At 36.5% G+C, this 21,969-nt stretch overlaps 1 protein-coding gene and 1 non-coding gene across 4 annotated transcripts in view; one reads left to right on the forward strand and one right to left on the reverse strand.

Annotated features, from left to right (window-relative positions):
- Positions 1-353: 353 nt before the first annotated feature.
- Positions 354-21,969, reverse strand: part of Zranb1 (zinc finger RANBP2-type containing 1) — a 48,138-nt gene continuing 26,522 nt past the window's right edge. For all 3 annotated transcript variants that reach the window (XM_027929991.2, XM_027929989.2, XM_071610827.1), the window contains 8 exons: positions 13,987-14,174; positions 11,196-11,349; positions 9,265-9,336; positions 8,688-8,886; positions 4,227-4,347; positions 2,888-3,017; positions 2,473-2,702; positions 354-1,540 (listed from right to left, as the gene is read on the reverse strand). In XM_027929991.2, coding sequence (XP_027785792.1) covers positions 1,322-1,540; positions 2,473-2,702; positions 2,888-3,017; positions 4,227-4,347; positions 8,688-8,886; positions 9,265-9,336; positions 11,196-11,349; positions 13,987-14,174 — 1,313 coding nt within the window. In that variant the 3' untranslated portion in view covers positions 354-1,321. The remainder of the gene's footprint in view (positions 1,541-2,472; positions 2,703-2,887; positions 3,018-4,226; positions 4,348-8,687; positions 8,887-9,264; positions 9,337-11,195; positions 11,350-13,986; positions 14,175-21,969) is intronic.
- On the forward strand, positions 14,739-14,845 carry LOC114088729 (U6 spliceosomal RNA). The gene has a single exon (XR_003582047.1). It is a non-coding gene; the product is annotated as a U6 spliceosomal RNA (small nuclear RNA).

Consider the following 21,969-nt stretch of genomic DNA (forward strand, 5'->3'; position numbering starts at 1 on the left):
AAGATGGGCACATTTCAATACCATCTAAACAGGAAGCAAATATTAAAAGGTTTTCACAGCCTTTTCATCAAAGGAAAGTTAAAACATGTGTCTATGTTATTTGATTCTTTGATGATTCCTTGCCATATCAATAGTTACAAAGTGCTTGTCAGGAAACTAAGTCTGGTGTTCCTGAGATCAGAAATTTTTACCCAGTACTGAATGAATGTATACCTGAAGTGGTCAAATAATACTTTTCATAGAAAGTTTTTCTACACAATAATTTAACTTATTAAATAATAAGAATGGCCACAATTAACCAACATGCAAGAGTTCTTGGACTTACAGAGAATTCATACAATGCACTTACCACCTTATTGCATTTTTTAAAATCTTTATTCTGCACTGAATGGTATTCCCAATCAGTCTAAGCAAAGGCACAGCCTCCTAACAGCATTTGCTTAGAGCAAAGGTGATAACAGGAGATGGGAAGAATCCAAAGGTTCTCTGCATGGCAATTTAGGAGTAGAACAATGTGGATGGAGCTGAAGGGAACAAATTTGACACGATCTACTCAGTGAGAAGTGAGCCTGCTCCCTTCCCTTCCCAACTGCTGCCCAGAGTCTGGGGCAAGAACATTCACTTCAGGGCATTCTTCCAGACAAGTCCACAAGTATCTAAATGCTCAAAGGAGCAAATCATAAAACCCAAAAATGACAAATTTGAAACTAAAAACTCTCCAAGGAAGCTATGAAGTTCACTCAAAGATTATTAGCTTTTCTTGTAGTTTGTTCCTAAAAGGTTTGATTTTATTGGGCACAACAGGAACTAAATAAATAAAATATAAGCTTATTTATTATGTTTTGCTGTGGACAATTTGTACAAAGTTTCCAGATCTCAGACTAAATGTAAAATGGATCTTTGCCAGGTTCTAATGAAGAGAACATCTCAAAGGAATAAGAGTGGTCTGCCATGTGCTTTTTTGTAAGTGCCCATGCTGGAAAAAAGTTTTCTCAATATGAAGATGCTGGTACAACTTTTCCTATTACACAATTTCTTACACAACCACATGCATTACATTTATAGACAGATTTACAATTTGAAAGAAAAAAGTTCTGTCTTAATAAAATTAGTTTTTTTGTTTTATACAAACTGTAGTTCAACCAGTTCTCTTTGTCTCCTCATGCAGCAGATGCATTAATTATCTCCACTGGGTGTGGATCAGAAAAATACTTCTGAGCAGATCCTGCCAGATTTGGTTCATTTCATGCTATACACTCTGCTTGGAGCACCAAGCTAACTTGGGGGTCATCACAGATTCTTCTGTTCCATAAGTTTTTCTTCATTCATCTTCATCATCTTCATCTTCCTCTCCATCAGATAGGGATGTACAAGGCCGGATCTGCCGGTAGCGGTCAAGCCATTTTTCTACCATCTGTGTGACCAGGGGGTGATTCCGCCGGCGAGAGCTTTTCTGCATAGCTACCAGAACTCCCCCTTCAGTCACACAGCAGTCCAGCCACTCCCTGAGCAGTTTTTCTTGCTGTTCCTCATTACCTAGCTTTTAGAGGAATGTGAAGAAAATGGGAAAATACAACATCAGAGATTTGACAGCAACCTACAGCTGGTAAGACAATTAGGCCAAAACAACAAACTTTTAACATGTTTTCAACCTCATAAAACTTAAGTCTAATTAAATTTAACATATGTCAGTGGGGAAATAATCAGAAAAGGCCAGAGGGAAAAACATCCCAAAAGATCATTTGTTTCACAGGATAGCAAAAGGCAAACAAATCACCAAAAAAGTCACAGCTTCAAACACCTAACAAGGTAAGTTTACTTAGTAAATTATGAACAGGCTTAAATTGCACGTTGTGGTCTTTCTTGTATTTAATTTTTTCCCTTCAATGTTGTGATTATGAACATTCTATGATCGTTACTAGTTCACTGAATAAAAGACCAATAATTTTACAAGAATACGAGTTTTCTGAGAGAGTGTTCTTTTGTACTTTCTCACCACCTCCCCTGCTCAATCTACATGTGCTTGCTTGTGCCTATATCCATAAGGCACTGTGCCCCAGGCATCTAGCCTTGGCTAATCAGTGTTCCTCTTCTGGGCACACTGGCTGCTGGCTTCCCATCTCACCCTTATCACCTCATCTTGTCGCCTATCCTCTTTCCTCCTTACCCTCTTCCCCTTAATGTAACTGGCCCTGCGATTCCTAGAATTCTATTCCTCCAAACTTGAAGATTCACTTCACCCATGACCCTATTGACTCACAAATCCCTCAGTCTTGCTTTTTCAAATTCCTCACTATGCTCCCACAAAGGAGTTTTGAAATGATAATTTCAACGTCTGACCAACTAGTATTTACAGAAAGCTGCAATCATTACAACCACATTCAGAAATGTATCTGGCAGTACAGATAAAACCACACCTGAAAGGCACCAGAGATTGGATTCTGCTACAAACAGAAGAAACATGCTGCTTACCTCCTGTGCAGAAAGAAAATGCACATGGAGTAGCTTTCTTTCACTGTCAACCAGAGGCAAAAACGTGATGGTGACATCATCATCGGTGTTCAAGTTAGCACCAGCACCTCGGTTGCCATAGCCATCGTTTTCCATGGCAACCAAAGCAGAGAAGTGGCCCCTTGTGTACCCCAGAGCAATAGGACTTTTCCAACAAAAACTCTGTTCCCACAACAAAGGCAGATAGACTCCTGGGAAAAGGCAAAAGAAAATCACAAGGGTGAATACCTCTCATTTCCTATGGCCACTGTTCTTGCTGGTAGCCAAGAGTCACTCTGACCACCTCCCCCATGACTACTTAAGGATATGGTGCAAATTACATTATCATAGTAAAAAAAAAAAAAAACTTATGAAATGCTCTAGAATAATGGCTTACCTTGAAACCGAGTATATCCTAAAGTTTCTCCCCGGAAACTCTTATAATATTTTACTCCATAAACTATAATTGGTCGTCTAAGAATATGGGCAAGGACAAAAATGTGTGTCTGTTCCAAACTTGCTCCAGGCTGTACAGAACAACAAAAAAGGCATGTTTTCTTTAAAACATTACCAATCCTGGAAAAGTGATATATAAAAAGCAACACTATCTTCACAGTATGACTTTCAGTCCATTTTTAAGAAAAACAATATTGGCAAGTCAAAGCAAAAAAAAACCTTAATAAATATAGGTATTATTCACTACCCACTCACAAACCTAATAAATGAGGATACACATTTTAAGAAGCCCCTTTACTAATCCAGGCTCACAACTCTCCTTCAATCTTGGGAAACAGACTCAAACAGCAAGGGGGCTTCCTGTGATCACATCGTGATTAACTGTGAAAGTACTAACTACAACAAGAAAACAGTGAGCTTTATATCATAAATCATTAAATGGAAGTAACACCTAACTCAAATTGTCATATCCAATGGGTTTATCTTCCAGAGTTAGTGATGCTGACAACACATGGCCAATTTACATGTTAGATGTTAATTGGTCACTGTGAGCCATCAAATGGCCCAAAGAGAAGGTACTACTCTCTCAACGTTCGAATGAACTATTATGCATGTATCTTGACTTTGTGGTTTATTATGCTGAATATACCTCACAAAATAAAAATAAAATTAGCATGAAACCAAGAGTTTAATAAGTGTGTCAGGCTATGGACACACCACACTGAACCAACCAATCTCATCTATTAAAGAATGTGCAAGCAAAATTATCAGGAAAAGTTCACTCCTGCATCAATTAGAAGTCAGTCCTGCCAGTGGCAATTAATTCAGAATAAGCCAGACTGCACCTTTTCCTTTGCCTATATCTCCTGGGTACAGCCTCACCACTGGGGAGCATTCTGAAGAATGTGCACTTCTTCCTCAGGGCCTGACAGCTCAGCTCCACCATGCAAGCACCTGTCATTGATTAAGGGATCCTGGTAAGGTCTCACCTAACCTGTAGGTAAGTAAAATAGGCATATGGAAAGCAACCTCAAGACCAGGGTGCTCGAGATCACTGCACAACTTTTCATTTTGACTTGATATAACATCTGTTACTCGAAATTCTGCAGTGAGGACTTCCTATGCTCATGTATTTAATAGCAGTCACGCCTAAAACCCAAGTTGACTGGTGCCAAGTCAAGCACCTTTCCTTGTACCACATTATCCCAATATGGTTTGCCCAAGCAAATCAGGAACTTTGACTACATGGCTTACCTTTCTCATAGACAAGCCTTGCTTACCTGACTAGCAAGAGAGAGGATAAATGCCCAGTCTTCTTGCCACTGTTCTTCTCTTAAGGAAAAATGTAAACCAAAGCTCTGAGAATACCAGGATTCCCAATCTTTCCAGCGTGTGTAAAACCTACACAGTTAAAACAAGAAACCTTCTATAAACCCTACCTTTAAATATTTCTTTAATGTAATCTTAAGGCAATTCATAGACCAATTTTACATTATTTGCAATATCTTTTTCAAATTAAAAATGCTCCCATTCTGTTAGCAGACATCTTTTAAAATATCTTCAGCCAAAATTTGATCTGCCACCCACCAAATTTTCACCAAACACTAGTAAAGAGAACAATTACTTTCAATTTTCTATTACCAGTTTACAAGTTAAAAAAAAAAGACAATCAACATCATCTGAGCCTATACACAAAGAAGTCACATTTGTCCATTGTTATATCACTACTTTTGTAAACAGGAAATATCCCATATTTATAAAAATATCAAGATCAGTGCCCTGAGATTTCTTTCTATAAAATCAAATATGATGATCACCTAATCAAAAAAAAAATCAACAAAACTAAAAAACAATTCCTTCTTTATACTATCTAGCCTTTAAAATACCTCAACCTAGTCAATTAGTGGGTCACTGGCAGACTATACTACTACTAATAAAAAAAAGTATGCTTTTTCTTTATATCAAGAATAAAACTAACAAAAACCAGAAATAATTATGCTCAAAATGTTGGTTTAGTCTTACAAAATAAGTTGGTCAAAACCTCTAAAGTGAAATAGACATTTAAGTATGTTCAGGGCTGGGGTTGTGGCTCAGTGGTAGTGCTTACTAGCATGTGCGAGGCACTGGGTTCAATTCTCAGCACCACATAAAAAAAAATGAATAAAGATACATAGCAAAAAATGTGTTTAAAACATGTTCATCTTTAATGCACTGTTTGATTTCTAAAAACCGATTTTCAAGCTTAGGTCATTGTTTTTTGGAGTGGTAGAAATTAAACCCAGAAACTTGCACACTCTAAGCACTCTACTAGTGAGCCACATCCCCAGCTCCTTAAAAATTTTTTAAAGACATTTTAGTCTTACTTTTAATATTTTCATGCAACTGTATCTATCCACATGATAGCACAGGTACTAACTACAAGTATTTGGAAAGAGCACAGTTACATGCATTATTTATTTGTCTACTTCCAACCAGCATTTCTGGCAGTTTACCCTGAAAAAATGTCACTACTCCAAGCTGAAGATAATTCTACCAAATAACAAAATAGTAATCATTCTAAGACTTGTACTAAACTTTTATTTATATTAATTAAAAATTATTTATATTAATTACCCCCAAACATTCCTCTGAGAAACTGTACTGACATGAAAGGCAAGTACAATGTTGTACATTCAGTCTTGAGAACTCAAGTCAGCTCAAATCATGGATATCCAACAGAACTTCACAGATAAAAAGGGTACCTAGGCAAACAGCGGCTTAAGAAGCGCCCATATACCATGGGTTGCCTCCTCCAAGACCCTAGACTTCTCACCCTGTCTCATTCTACCTCCCTGAAGTGCTGAGCTCAGTAAACAGAGTTGTCAATGAACCCCTTTTCTCTTTGTTAGATAATCTTCACCCCCAACTCTACCCTTCAAATAACATAAGCATGATCCTGTGATTACTTCACTCTATGCAACATTCTATTCCTGAACTCTGAAACACTAGGCAAAGACATCTCAAGGCAGGCACCTGAGAATGTGGTCCCAAGGCACACTTGGTTTGGGGAATCCTGTCCATATGACAGTTCTGGATCCCAACTCCTAAAGCATCCTTTCAGAGTGAGGACAACTTAGTGAAAGTTCTGCTCCAACACTTCCTGGTGGCTGTAAGCAAACAGCCTTGTTTCTCGTTCGGATTACAGTACTCTGTTTCTGCCTATCTCTGTGCTACACTGACAACTTCAAATGACTCAGAAACACCTAAGAATTCCAGTCATAATACAAATACTGACAGCAACTCCAATCCAGAAATCACTGACTGCCAGCTCTGAGTTGGCCCAAAGTTATTATTACTAACCCCAAAACAACAACAAAAAAACCAATTAGGAGACAGATGTGGTGGCACAAACCTCTAATCCCAGCAGCTTGGGAGGCTGAGGCAGGAGGATCAAGAGTTTAAAGCCAGCCTCAGCAAAAGTGAGGCACTAAGTAACTCAGTGAGACCCTGAGTTGTAAATAAAATACAAAATAGGGTTAGGGATGTGGCTCAGCAGTTGAGTGCCCCTGAGTTCAATCCCTGGAACCCGAAAGAAAAGAAAGAAAGAAAAAAACAATTAGGAAAAAAAAAAATCATCTGCTGAAATTTACAAGGTACTTTCAACCTTACAACGAGATCATGGTGTTACCATCAGAGAAAAAAAATTACAAGGCTTTTTTAAAAGGGCATTTGCAAAGTTGTAGACTGATCACAGTCCAGATCTGCTGTTCCAGCTAGGAAACTAGACTTCATCAATACCAAGGAATAACACAAATCAATCTTATAGGGCAGTCGCATTAACCAAACCCATAAGGCAGATCTGTAAAGCCACAGAGCCAATAACTGCCATCATGGGAATTAGACCATTCTCATCCTCTCAAAGGCAGGCCAAATAATCACCAGACTACTGCTTGATAAAGATGCAATCTGACAAAGACAGGCTAGGAAAACTGAACATTTAATGGCATCAGGCTTACCTAACCTGATGAATCCCCCTCATCATAGGAATGGTCTTGCCCATACTACCAGATCAATCCATATAGCACCCACCTCTCCTGAAAGGCACAAAGCCCTCTTTCCTGGACAAAGACTAAAGGACTAAACCATCTGCCTGGGTGACAAATTCTTTTTTAGCATATTATATATCCAGTCAAGGTTTACATATAGGCTTGCCAGTCAGGGAGCTATTTTGTTTTTTTTCAGGCAATCACAAACTTCTACTCTATTGCATTATGCTTTGATCTTCAAATTTAGTTCTCAAATACAAGAACATATAATTACTTTTTTTTAACAAGTACTAAGTGTCAAGCTATTCCAGGTACTAGATCTTCTACAATGGGGGCGGGGGGGGAGGGGGGAATCCCTGTTCTCTTTATATTCTAGACTTCATGTAAACCCTAAAATATAACAAAATGCACAACTAGTAAATGCTGAAAAAAACGCCAAAAAAATGCAAGGATAGTAACACTGCCTGAAGTAGGACCACTAGCATTACTCCTAAGCATTCAATAAGAAAAAGCAATTTTCATACTGATGTTAAGAAAATTAGTAAGAGTTTTTAAATGGTTTCTATGCTTACCAATGAGTAATTAAATTTAGGTTCTTTGAATCTCAATTTTATTACCTATGAAATGATAGCTAAGTGAGATAATATATTCACAGAACCAAGAAAATACTTAGGGTAGGAAAATCACAAAATTATCTCTTGTGCTTGATAACACGAGTGAATTTATACTTCAAGAATAACAAGACTTGACTGACTGGATCCTAGGTTAAAATATAAATGACATTTTGAGACAACTATAGAGAAATTTGACAGTGGACTATATGCTAGACAACTAAATCAATGTTGATTTTCTTAGGTTTCATAATGTTGCAGGAGAATATTCTTGTTCTGAAAAGGTGCACGTTGAAATACTGAAGGGTAAAATTTTGATGTCAAAAAAAATCAGTACAGGGTAGCATTTAAACAGATGAAGCACGTGTGCCAAAATATTAATAATTGGTCAATCAAATAAAAGAGACATTAGGTATATCACATGGATTTTTATCTTTTAAACTTTTCTGTGGATTTGAAAATTTGCAAAATGGGATTTTATAAGTCTCTTCCTCAGGAAGAAAAATAGCTTATAATATATAATTATATATAACATAATTCTCTTAAAGTTGAAGATAATATGATACCAGTAAGTACTCAAAATTATGAGCAAAGGTGGTATCTTTTTTTTTTGGGGGGGGGGGGAGTATTGAAGGCTGAACCCCAGGGGCACTTTACCACTGAGCTACATCCTCAGTCCTTTTTTGAGATATTGTCTTACTAAGTTACTAAATTGCTCAGGCTGGTTTCAGTCTTGCAATTCTTCTGCCTCAGCCTCCTGAGTCACTGGAATTATAGGTGAGCGAAACTATGCCCAGCCCAATCAGTATTTAAGTCTATAAAACTAACAATGTTATATTAGAAATGTTTAAATACACTGTTTCTATTTTATGGAAATGAATAGTGTTTCCAGTTTAAAGCTTCATCTGTTTCTATTTTAAACCTCTGATAAAAGGTATAAAACCACTGGGGTACTGGGGTATTCAACCAGTCTTCATTTCCAAAACCCAATAGTTTTGTTCTTTAGTTTCTCAGAAAATAAACTGAGCAGAAAAGTACCCCACTACTACAAGGAAATGATCCAGCAAATCCAGTCCAGGTGGAACAGGGAAGGATGCCAGCTCACCAATGTGAACAGTCATGCAGGCTGTCATGCAGGGCTTTCCGAAGCACCGAGTCCTTGTCATAAATACCCCAGGTAGCTTGTAGTACTGAGTCAAGTAAGCAGTCCCCTGCAGTTCGATTCCAAAGGGCATACAGTCGACTATCCAAACGTGTAGCCAACTCCAAGGACCAGTTTATAATTGGGGATTCTTCTTCTAACTCTGAGGAATTTAAATAACATATTCATTTTCGTGCCTATGTGGTTACAAAATATTCAGTAGGGTGAAGAATCCATCTTTTACATGTAAAAGGTAATTTATTAATAAATACCTAAATAAATTTGATCAACTGAAATAGATTTTTAGTAGTTAAAACATGGCTCTGGAATAGTTTATTCAACTTCAAAATTCCTTATAATTTTATTTTCCAAAAAATGTTGAATACAGAAATACATTTATAGTGGAAAGTAGAAATTTTAAGGACCTTACATCTTTAATCTAAAACAAAAATACACCAAACTACTCCATACCCTAACAAAGCAAATCAAAATTTAATCTATCAGATAAAAGGTAAATTATATTCATTAATTACATGCTTACCTTTTTGAACATCTCTATCAAGCACCTCATCAAATAATTTTTCTTGAACTGTTGGGGGTAAGTCTTCAATATCTACAAAGGAAAATCAGACTGAAAACATATTCTTATATTTCATAATTCGATAAACTATGGTAGCCTCTAATAGTCATGTCCTCTAAAATAACTTCCTCTCCACTGGAGGTCAGCAGATTTTTTTTTTATTAATGAACACATGTAACATGTGAAAGGTAAAATAGGTATATTATTTCCATTCGGTATTTCATTACCAAAACTTCTTAATATACTTAAAAATAATATAAATAACATTATATGGTGCTGCACACATATAATCCCAGCAAGTAGGGAGGCTAAGGCAGGAGGATCTCAAATTTGAAGCCAGCCTCAGCAACTTAGTGAGACTGTGAGCTACCTAGTGAGACCCCATCTCAATATAAAAAATAAAAAAGGGCTGGGGATGTGACTCAGTGGTTAAGCACACAACACTAAACAAAACAAATAAATAAACTGCAACAACATTTGCACCAATAATTACAAATCAACTTTTAGTTGTTTTCTTCTCCTCACACTGGAAACTTCTGTTCAAAATATTACTTCCAAATCGAATCTTCTTTAAAAGTAAATGAAGCATGATTTTGGCACATAGCCTTTTTGTCATCTTCCTCAAATTCTCTATGCTCTATTCAGGTTACTTGTACCCATAAGAAAAATTATCCTTAATATTTTTTAAAGGCATTTTCAAGTCAGCCAAGTGGAGTGGCACATAACTATAATTCCAGAGATTTGGGAAGCAGAGGCAGGGGGGGACACAAGTTTGCAGGCAGACACAACAATTTAGCAAGACCCTGAACAACTTACCAAAATTCTATCTCAAAATAAAAAGAAATTTAAAATCTGAGAATGTAGTTCAGTAACAAAGCACCTTGAGTTCAATCCTCAGTACCCCCCTCCCCCCAAAAAAGCATTTTAAATTCAAAATAAAAATCTAATCATAATTTAGGATTAGCTTAGTGTGTGTGCACTTCAAATGATATTTGTCCAAATTTTAGAAGACTCAGTTTTTATCACCTACCATTTATAAATGCCCCTGTTTATACCTGAGTATGAAAGTTGAAAATACTCAGATCCCATATGAAAGCTTTTATTTTACAAGCCTTTGAGTTTTGGCATATTTATTCAATGCCACTAACAAGACATCCTAGAAGATTTTTCTCAACAGCCAATTATAGAAAAATAAAAATTTGCTTCACAAATATAATAGAAATCAGTGTAATTAGTGAAAAGCAATGCCATCTCAAGAGTGCCAGCATCTTTAATCCAAAAATGACCTCTTTTCCATAAAAGTCCTGTGTTCTAATCCTTCTGCTTACACAAGATAACCAATCACTATCCAATTTCAAAATAACAGATGAATATGAAAAGGGAAAATTAAAATAGACCAAAAAAAGAGAACTTTGTAAGATAAAACCAAAGAGGGAAATAAATGGGCAACACACACACACACACACACACACACACACACAATACTGGGTACAGTGGTGCTTGCCTATAATCCCAGTGACACAGGAGGCTGAGGCAAGAGGATCTTAAGTTCAATGCCAACCTGGGCAATTTAACAAGACCCAAACTAAAAAAGGAGCTGGGGTAGAGTGCCTGCCGCTGGATTAAACCCCCAGTACTTGGGGAAAAAAATAACAATCCGAGACCCACAAAGATCAGTTACTTCTGATCTTTCAAATAATAATGATAATGAAAGCATCTGTTTCTACGTAGCTCTTGTACTGACTACTTTCAGCATAAACAGGACAGTAAAGTCATTTAAGGTGCACATATATTATTTGCTTTCTTTTAAAAAAATACATTTTTTGATCCATCTATAAAAACAGAACTATAATAAAATGAAAATTTCTTTTCACATTAAATTTTGGAATTACCTGCTGGCAATGTAAATGTTACAAGGTCAGTTAGGAAATAGCAAGCAAAATCCCCCTTTCTCTGATGAAGAGAGGCAGCGACTTCCCTCCGGATTTGTTCTGTCAGTTCAGGACACACCATCGCTGGAATACATTTTGCTGCTTGTTGAGACACCTTAAATACAACAAAACAAACTTTCTTCTGTATCTCATTTATCATAAGTGAAAGAACATAACACAGCATTTAAAAGAAATTAGCAAAATGTCCCAATAATTCAAAGCTATGTTTGTTTTTTTAATCTTATATTGTGTTGGTATTATTTTCTTACCAGTGGAAATACATATCAGTACATCTTTCCAGAAAAACAGCAATACAAGTGTGTTACTCTGATTCAGTAATTCTACTCTTCATATTTATCCCAAGACTCAAAGATGCACATTTTTAAATACATACAAAAGACTATTGTTTATAAAGGTGCATCATAGGAGAGGGAGGGAGAACAGAAAACCTAGATGGACTAGCCATCATTAAAAACATTCGTAAAAATAAGGAATTGCAAATGCTCTTCTTCCATGTATTTTAAGAACCCTGACTTGGAATAAAGAAAACACAACATTTAAAGCATTATTTCCACACTGGCCTTGAAACTCTTCCTTCTCCCCATGTGTTACCACAGAATTTTTTAAAAAAGCATTTGTAATCTAAGTTTAAATCTGGCAGAGGAGCTGTGCACATTGTTGCAGTGAGTACTACTACAGAGGCCTCTAAAGCAAGGAAATACAAGGCTCAGGTGGCTAGAACTTTCTTCCCCTTTTAAAAGGCTCAATAGCCGTCAGGCCCAGTGGCAGAGGCCACTATAATCCCAGTGGCTCTGGAGGCCAAGACCAAAGCCAGCCTCAGCAACTTGGTGAGGCCCTAAACAACTTAGCAAGACCCTATCTCTAAATAAAAAATAAAAAAGAGCAGGGGATGTGGCTCAGTGGTTAAGCCCACCTGGGTTCAATCCCTAGTAGCAAAAAAAAAAAATCTAAATAGCAACAAATGTTGCAAAGATTTCACCTTAGGTTTCAGTTGTATTTGGTATGTAGAGTTCAAAAAACATACATATAGAAAATTTTTAAATCAAAGGTGTCTGTTAGTGAGTAGAAGAGTCTGGTGCCATCCTTGATTGAGACAGTAAGCTCAGGTTTCAGTGACAGCAACGTGTAACATCACCTACCTAACAGTAGCCTTTCAGTTACAAGTAGAGTCTAGAGCAGCAAATCTTGTGGCAAACCACTACAAGAAGTTTTACTGATGATGTCATCTATGTTTATATGTGGAGAGTTTAACTTCATTTGTAAGTAACAGAGTTTCCAACACCTGCATAGCTATTCATAACTATTTTGAAAGCTCCTACATGAAAATTCAGTCCTATCAGAATGTATTGGCCAGGATTACCAGTAACCAAGAAAATGCAAGTACACTAGACTATGCTGGCTACACTTATCAGTAACTATGAAAATTCCCACATCTTAACTCCATGAATCCAACAGTCAAAAAACACTCAAAATATGAGAAACCAGACAGGCATGGTGGCACACACCAGTAATCCCAGCGGTTCAGGAGACTGAGGCGGGAGGCCTGCAAGTCCAATGCCAGCCTCAGCAACTTAGTGAGGCCCTAAGCAACTCAGCAAGAGTTGCTTTAAATAAAATATTACAAAGGGCTGGGAATATGTCTCAGAGGTTAAGCACCCCTGGGTTTAATAGGAGTACCAAAATTAAATATACATATGTGTGTACACACACACACACACACACACACACACACAAGAAACCAAACATCAAACATTTTCAGACTACAACTCTCATTTCAACACTGCTAAAATGAATACCAAAAGTAAATTCAAAAATAGCTTTTTCCAAGAGGCTATCCCTCAGACTCTTTCAAAAACCAGAAAGACTTTTCCAAAAATAACCTGGACATAACACCAAATGCTCAGACATTTCAAGAAGAATGGCCTCCCAGCATTCCCCTTCACCATCATCCTCAAGCAGGATATGAAGCTGCCTCTCATCTTTTCACCTCTTCAACTTTATGAGACCTTAAGCTAAAAGTTCTTCACTGAGGGTCCAAGAACTTACATGGAAATTTTGTTTTAATTACATTTAAATTATTCATTTTCACTAACTCCTTGCCTAAAATAAAATGCATTCTTATTAATCACAAATTTGGTTTGGTATTTTGAAAACTATGTTCCTGGCCCAATAACTTGAACTTGTAACAGACACATCCCATCAAATACCATGATTCAAGTATTCTTGCAAAACATCATGCTTTGAAAGCACACACTGCTGGGTGAAATGTTGTGCACCTGCATACCAAGGTACCTGGGAGGCTGACAGAGGATTACTTGAACCCACAAGGTCAAGGCCAACCCAAGCATCATAATCACACTTCATTTCAAGGGAAGGAGAAAAAAGAATATACCCTTGAAATTTATACTGTTGAAATCAACTTAGAGTTTAATGTGATTTTTTTTTAAGAGGGAGAAAAATAGCTAAAACATAAGAAATGTTTGGAGAAACATTATATCAAAAACAAAAATTAACACCACAATTAATATAAAAGAACATTTAGGGATGGGGTTGTAGCTCAGCAGTAGAGAGCTTTCCTAGCACATGTGAAGAGTGACAGAGCACTTGCCTAGCACTTGGGAGGCACTATGTTCAAGCCACAGCACCACATAAAAATAAATAAATAAATAAATAAATGTACGTATGTATGTATATTTTTAAAAAGAACATTTAACCAAAATGCCACACTTACCTCTGTAAGCAATATTGCTAGCATATCCTGCCTCTGGAAACGTATGGCTAAGTGTACCAGGGTGTAGCCAACATCAAAGGCAGAAGGGCGATTCAGTAAGCGTACTTCATCTGCAGTAAGCTGGCGTGCGATATCTCCTCCTGATGATTTGTATGCTTCTATGGCAGCTAAATCACCTTCTACGACTCCTAAAACAAGCATCAAGATAGAAAAGCATTTAATCCTATTTTTCGTCAAAAAGCAAAAACCTGTAGAATTCACTCCAAACTCTAAACATTTCTCTGTGCTTCCTGGATCCTGGGGTATCACTTATTGTCCTAAAGAATATAAGAAAAATTAGCATTTCCCTCCCTTTAAAAATTTCTTGCCAGAACTACCTAGTTAGCACTTACCTTACCATCATCAGTGCTGGCTCCATGCTCTGGTAAAGTTTAAAGGAAATGTTAGGATACAGCAACTGGATGAAAAAATCAGTAACCTAATGTGAGACACCAGACTTCACAGAACATACTGAGCCCCTGTTCTGGGCCTGCATTCATCCTAACTGTAGAAACCAAGGAGGCAATGAGGTGCTTCCAGTGGATGTTGGGCTGCTGCTGCCCCCTTACACTACATTCTTAAAGCAAAATCCAAAGGGGGGAGGGGAGAACTGAGTTTTCCATACTGCTCTTAATTGTGAAACAACTTAGTGACTGGAACCATTTTCATTGTTATGTGAAAGTTAGCAAAAATTTTAATTTCAAAACCTCAGAATGCTTGTTTCAGCAGTACATATACTAAAATTGGAATGACACAAAGAAGATTAGCATGGCCCCTGTGCAAGGATGACATGCAAAATTGTGAAGCGTTCCATATTTTTCTTAAAGCAGCCTGAATGAGTGGGAGTGGGAAAACATCCCAATTATATATATATGAGCCAAGACATCTATACACCTATTTCAAATTGTTAATTGTTAATAAAGTAAAAATTAAACCAGATGATTTTTGATAAGGTATGTTAAAACATTACAAACAAGTTAGGGACAAGAGAATGAAACAAGTATCACTTTTTCCAAATCCACAGAGAACTTCAAAATTCCCAATGAACCATTTTATTAATCTTAACACAAAAATGTTAAGTAAAAGTGATAACTATATTGACAATAAAAATCAACCCTTTAAAAAGAAATGTCTACATTAGCTTGCAATTTACTAAAAATAAGAGGGGAGGACCCCAAACCCGAGATTATAAAACCAAACAATTTTGTTTCCTAACTTACAGCAGGAAAAATAAATTTGGTGAGTAGAATGATAATACTAGCTGAAAATAGTATGCTTTTTAAAAAGCATTTTGCATTAGGAATTAAGGTAAATAGATATTCCTTACAGGTTGTACCAAACCCCCCCCTTAATTTAATTTCCATATCTACTGAAAGAGCACTGTTCAAGGCAATATGAGAAACACAAAGATAATAAAAACATACCTCTTATATTCAAAAAAGTCCTTTCTAATAACACTTTTGAGTCATAAATGGCCAGCTTCAAAAGTCTGCAAACTCTAGGGTCATGGACCCTTTTAGGAAGTCAATATGCTTTTGCCTCAAAAAGGTCCCCCTGCCCCCTATCCCCAGACATACATTTTTCAAGATAAAGCAGGCATGGTAGCACACCATCTATAGTCCCAGCACTCTGGAGATCACTTACGCAATACAGACTCTCCATCTCAAAAAAAAAAAAGCCATAACTATTTCGGGATGTAGCAGGATCATTGCATGTTTTATGGTCTTCAGCTTAAACCTAAAAATATATCTATTTATAAAATTTATTTGTTTACATTTGATATTCCATGCTCTCCCAAAAGCAATCCAAGTTTGATCAATTCACCTGACAGAGGAAGATCTGTATATACATATGTATTTATGTGTATGCTACGTATGTGTGATTCTATATTCAAATATATTTATTTCTAAAAGACAAACATGAGAAAATCTAAAGCTAAATACCAAATGACTTCCTTCTTTGGGTGGAAGAAGGAGATCTTCTAAATCACTGTCTTTACTATTCCTGGCTAACTCACCATAAAGGAGAAGTCTAAAAGAATTTCACCTTAGAAATTCTTAAGAATTTATTTCTTTTCTAATGTTTTTGAGGGATTTCTTTTTGGGGGTGTGTGTGTGTGTGTGTGTGTGTTGCTAGGGACTGAACATGTGAAGCAAGCACTCTACCAACTGAGCTATATCCCCAGCCCTTTTCTGAGGAATTTCTCAAATTAGGGGTGGCAGGAAGATGAAGACTAATCTAAACAGCACACTGAAGTTTACAATCCTATGATTTACAGTATCACCCATTCTCCCTTCAAAGTAAGTACTTCAAAAAAACAAAAATCTGCAAATGGTGATGAAATGCATGGTATATAAACAATATCTCAGTAACGCTGAGACAGACAGACACACACGCGTGCGCGCGTGCACACACACACAAAATTTCTATCTGGTCTAATCCAAAATAACAAAAATACTCAATTACTCCTTCTCATCCCAAACTCTACATTAAACTGCAGAAAAGCTAACGTGCCCATTCCTTAGCATAGAATATATACAAGAGGATAGAAAATGAGGATAAAACAGAATAGACTCTTCTCCACTCTTCACAGCACAAAATTCTCCACTTTCTAGCACGAACACATGGAAGTATAGACAAAAGATAACTTAAAAAAATATCTTATTGTCTAATGTTTGAGGAATATATGATTCCATTCTTTTCCTTACCCATAATAAGAACTTATGGTTTCAGTGACAGGTGAATTTTCAGCTACAAAGATCAGTAAACTTTTTACAAATTTCATGAGAATGTCACTAACTGCCCAATTTTTGTTATGTCTTTATTATATACTGTTCAAAGAGAACTACTGAAAAGCTTAGGCAATTTCTTCATGATGCTTCACTACAAACATGATGTTTAAAAGAATTCGAACCATATTCAAAGAATTTAAACTGGGAGGGAGGACATCGTAGTATATTCAAAAAAATCTTACAAGATATCGGAGTTCTTCTAAGAAAGTAGAGAAAAGCAGAAGAAATGGTAGGCAGGAAAAGATAGCATATAAAGGTTAGGTGCTAAAATCTCACTTTATAGAACAAAAGCGCGGGGGGGGGGGGGGGGGGGGGTACTGAAATGTTCCAAGAGAAAATAAAGAGACGACTTGTACATGGCTTTCTTCTAAGTTACTTCCAACTCACAATGCCTTAAAGAATAACTCAAGAAACTTTCTCTTAATACTTTTTAAATTTAGCAAACATTTTGTCCCTTCCTCCTCCATGCAATGAAGGCAAACAACAACCAAAAAAAAAAAAACAACTAAGGATGCTCTGAGAAGATTACCAGTATAAAACTAACCTGCAGTACCATCATACATTCAAAAGGATTGAATAAATGCATAATTAGCTAAATAGAGTCACATAATTACAAAGAAAAGTGTTAATACAGTTTTAAAAACAGGAAGATCTAAAGAGTAAGTGAAAAATACTGTGTTATACATTACTAGCTACAAAGTTTAAAAAAAAAAAAAAATGGTGGCACCTGCCGTAGCAGCTCATGTTGTCCTATGAGCTGGGCCATGAGCTTATAGTATTTTGAAGCCACAAGAGAATAAGTCACCGAGGACTTCACAGCTACTATGGAACTCCGTTGGTTAGCATATGAAGCTGGCTCATAGATATTTAGAAAATAGACTTATTTTTCCCCCATGTATGGCACGGTTTTCAAAGTTTTGCCTTATTTTCCTTTATGACATAAAATCATAATGGTAACTCACTTTGAAAAGAATGCCAAATGGTAAAAAAAAAAGCCAGGACTTACCTGAGCCCACATGGGCCAGCTCAACACTACCCTGGAGTTCTATGGTAGCTGTGACATCACAGCATGGTTTATGCTGTGGGGTCAGGGTGGACCTGGAGTCAGCAGGCACAATTTCGGGAACCCTTAAAAAGAAAAGTTAGTTTTAAGTGGTAATGTTCAGAATGTCCTATATCATGGTCAGTAGAAAGATGCAGATGAGGCTGGCTATAATGTCTAGGTCATTTTCCTCTACCCAGAGTTGAATTCATTTAATTGTTTTTGCATATTAATAAGAAAGAAGACCACTTAGTAACACTTTTCTTTTTAATCATTTATACTTTAATCATAAACCTGATGTAGATATTCACAACAAACTTTTAATACTCAAACATAAGCTGCTTTTTAATTTAAATAACCTCAATATTTTTAAGTCTGCCTTCAAACAGAGGGAAAATTCCAGAAACAGTTTTGAGCAAAACAAACCCCTCCTAGTTCACTGCTGACAATAATTAATAGTAACACGATTTACCATTTCTAATGCCAGAATAATGCTATAAAATAGTGACACTGTCAAAAAAAAGAGGGGTGATAATCAGAAATCGGAAAAAATTATTAAATATAATCTAATCTATAATAAGAGTAACTCCTATTCAACAATCTCACTTCCCCATTATTAAAATTCTCTTTAGAAAAACAAGAAGACTCGATGAAATAAGGAGTCAAATAGTCTCTAAGGCCTTTTAAATGTCCTATTATTAACTGACAAACTGTCGGAGAACATTACTATTTCTGAGCTCTTACCTCCTTACATCTTTGATCTGGCTGTTAACTGCTGTGGAAATATAAATCCCCAAAGTCATGAAAGACACCTTTCTAAGAAAGAAGATCCTGAAGTACAGGAAAATTTACTGCAGGAAGCATAATGGAAGAATTTAAAGGAAAAAGTCTGGAACAAGTGATCAGAGAGGAGTATAAATGCTAATGAATTATGGAACATTATAAAGGTCAGTTGAGGAAATTAAGAATTTTCTAAAAATTGTATAAAAAAAAAAATATATATATATATATATATTTTTTTTTTTTTTTGGTGGGGAGGGATTGCTGCTGCTGCATTGTGCATGTTAGGCAAGTGCTCTACCACTGAGCAACAACCCCCAGCCCCTAAAAGCATATTTTGAAACTCACATAAATAGTATATGCCAGAGTCACACTCACACAGCCATCAAATCCAAAAGTTTTTCTGACTTCAAAATAAAAATTTCACTGCTACACTGTCAAGTCATCCTGGCTGAATTTGGAATCAAATTTTAGAATTAGGATTATGGTATTATAGTTAGGACCGGAAAGACTATAGCCACCATCTTTTACAATTAAGAAAACTATGGTAAGTAAACATTTCAATAGGCAGGGGGTTATTTATTGAAAATAAAAGGAAAAACCCATGACTTTTCATAACTTTATATTGTTCATATTATAGTCACTTAAAATTCTCCTAGTCAAAAATATACACAAAATTACCAAATTAGAAGAAATATTAGATCATCTTGATAAGATCCCCAGCTAGAATCACAAAACAAGAAAGTCCCTATAATTGGCCACTGCAAGAGAAGGTTCTACAAGTTTCATAAATACTCATGGCTCACACACATGTATCCACATAAATGGAGTGGTATGTTCTGCCCAACAGTTTCAGGCCCTCGCAGCATAACACATTAGACATCCCTCACCACATCATGTTTAAAACAACCTTGCCTTTTTGTTGTTGTTGTTGTTTAACTTTTTGAGTTCTTTGTATACTCTGGAGATTAGCGCTCTATCTGAAGTGTGAGGGGTAAAAATTTGTTCCCAGGATGTACGCTCCCTATTTACCTCACTTATTATTTCTCTTGCTGAGAAAAAAACTTTTTAGTTTGAATATGTCCCATTTGTTGATTCTTGATTTTAACTCTTATGCTATAGGTGTCCTATTAAGGAATTTGGAGCAACAAGTACACAAAAAAAATGCTCACCATCTCTAGCTACTGATAGCATATGCAAATTAAAACCACTCTAAGATACCATCTTACTCCAGTAAGAAAGGCAGCCATTATGAAGTCAAATAATGGCGAGGATGTGGGGGAAAAGGTACACTTGTACATTGCTGGTGGGACTGCAAACTGGTGCAGCCAATTTGGAGGGCAGTATGGAGATTCCGTGGAAAAGCAGGGAATGGAACCACCATTTGACCCAGCTATTCCCCTTCTTGGACTATATCCAAAAGACCTAAAAAGAGCATACTACAAGGACACAGCTACATCTATGTTCATAGCAGCACAATTCACAATAGCTACACTGTGGAACCAACCCAGATGCCCTTCAACAGATGAATGAATTAAAAAAATGTGGCATTTATACACAATGGAATATTACTCAGCATTAAAAAAATAACAAAATCATGGCATCTGCAGGGAAATGGATGGCACTAGAGCAGATTATGCTAAGCGAAGTTAGCCAATTCCTAAAAAACAAATGCCGAATATCTTCTCTGATATAAGGGAGGTGACTCAAAACAGAGTAGGAAGGAAGAGCATAAGAAGAAGATTACCACGAAACAAGGAAAAGAGGAGGGAGGGAAAGGGAGGGAGAAGGGGAATTGCACGGAAGACGGAAGGAGACCCTCATGGGTTCACAAAATACATATACGATGGTGTAAGGGGGAAAGGAAGAAAAAAAGAGAGAAAGATAAGTGTTACAGTAGAATGGGTAGAGAATAGTGATGGGAGGGGAGGGGAGGGGGGATAGAGAGGGCAGCAGAATACAACTGACACTAGGATTGCTGTATGTATAAACATGGATATATAACCAATGTGATCTTGCAATCTGTACAAGTGGAAAAATGATAATTCATACCCTATTTGAATCAAATGTATGATATGTCAAGATCATTGTATTGTCTTGAGAAACTAATAAAAAAAAATAAAAAATAAAACAACCTTGCCCTCTTCCTGTGCTCGTGAAAAATGACACCGCTATCCAACTCAGAGGTCCAAGCCAAAAACCTGGTTATCTTTCTTAATTCCTTTTCCCCTCCAAGTTCTTTCAAGTTTTGCCAACTGTACCGCTTAATACATCCCCATTTCCCAACTCCATTGCTTCTGGCCTAGCCTGAGACTATGCTCTCTCACCTGAACTGCTATAATTGCCTGAGCAGTCTGCCTGCCTCAAGTGCTGGACCCTCCTCATCAATTTCCTCCACTATGGTCAGAGTAGTTTTCCTAAACTACAGATCTGATTATGGAACCTCCCTTTTTAAAGATTTACCTTTGTCACTATACAGAGAGCCAAATTTCCTTACCTAAGTAAATAGACCTTGTAGTTCTCTGCAGGTTTATGTCTCACTAGCACTCATTCTGATGGCTTCCCCCCCACCCCAGGTTATCAGTCATGACATGCTTTCTTGATTCTGGGGTCTTAATACTAATGCAATTTCCTTTGAAATACCATTCCCTCTTCCAAGATTTCAGCCAAGATGTCACTAAAAGCCTTCTCCAAAACTCTTACTGAGATCACATTACATGTTCCACTAGCACTTCACACTTCTGCAGCACACTGGTTTGCTGAATTAATATAGTCTCCTGCCAGACCATAAACTCAGTTTCTGAGTCTCACAACAACTTTCACCACGCTTGGAACACACTCAATGAATAAATGAATGCATTAATGAATCAATGAACCAATAAACAATGAAAAAGTAAAACAGACAATTTTTAGAAGTAACTGGGGGAGGGAGTAGTTACTTCCAAAATAATTTTTAAAATAATAATTTAAAAAATATAGTAAGTGACTTTGTCAGATTTTTAAATAAAACTATTTAGGAGCTGGGGTTGTAGCTCAGCAATAGAGTGCTTGCCTAGCAAGTGAGTCACTGGGTTTCATCCTCAGCTCCACATAAAAATAAATATATTGTGAGTTCAGCTACAACTAAAATATTAAGAAAAAATATATATGTATATATGTAATATATGTGTACAAATTATGCACATAAAAGCCTCAAAATAACTTTGATATAAAAATGATTTTAAGCACCCAAATCAATGAGGGACATTTGCATTTAATAAATCATATTAGTGAAAAATATTTAGAATAATTATTTTAATATTAATTCAATCCAAAAAATTGCACACAACA

Source organism: Marmota flaviventris, chromosome 4, assembly GCF_047511675.1.
Source record: "Marmota flaviventris isolate mMarFla1 chromosome 4, mMarFla1.hap1, whole genome shotgun sequence".
Classification (NCBI taxonomy): domain Eukaryota; kingdom Metazoa; phylum Chordata; class Mammalia; order Rodentia; family Sciuridae; genus Marmota; species Marmota flaviventris.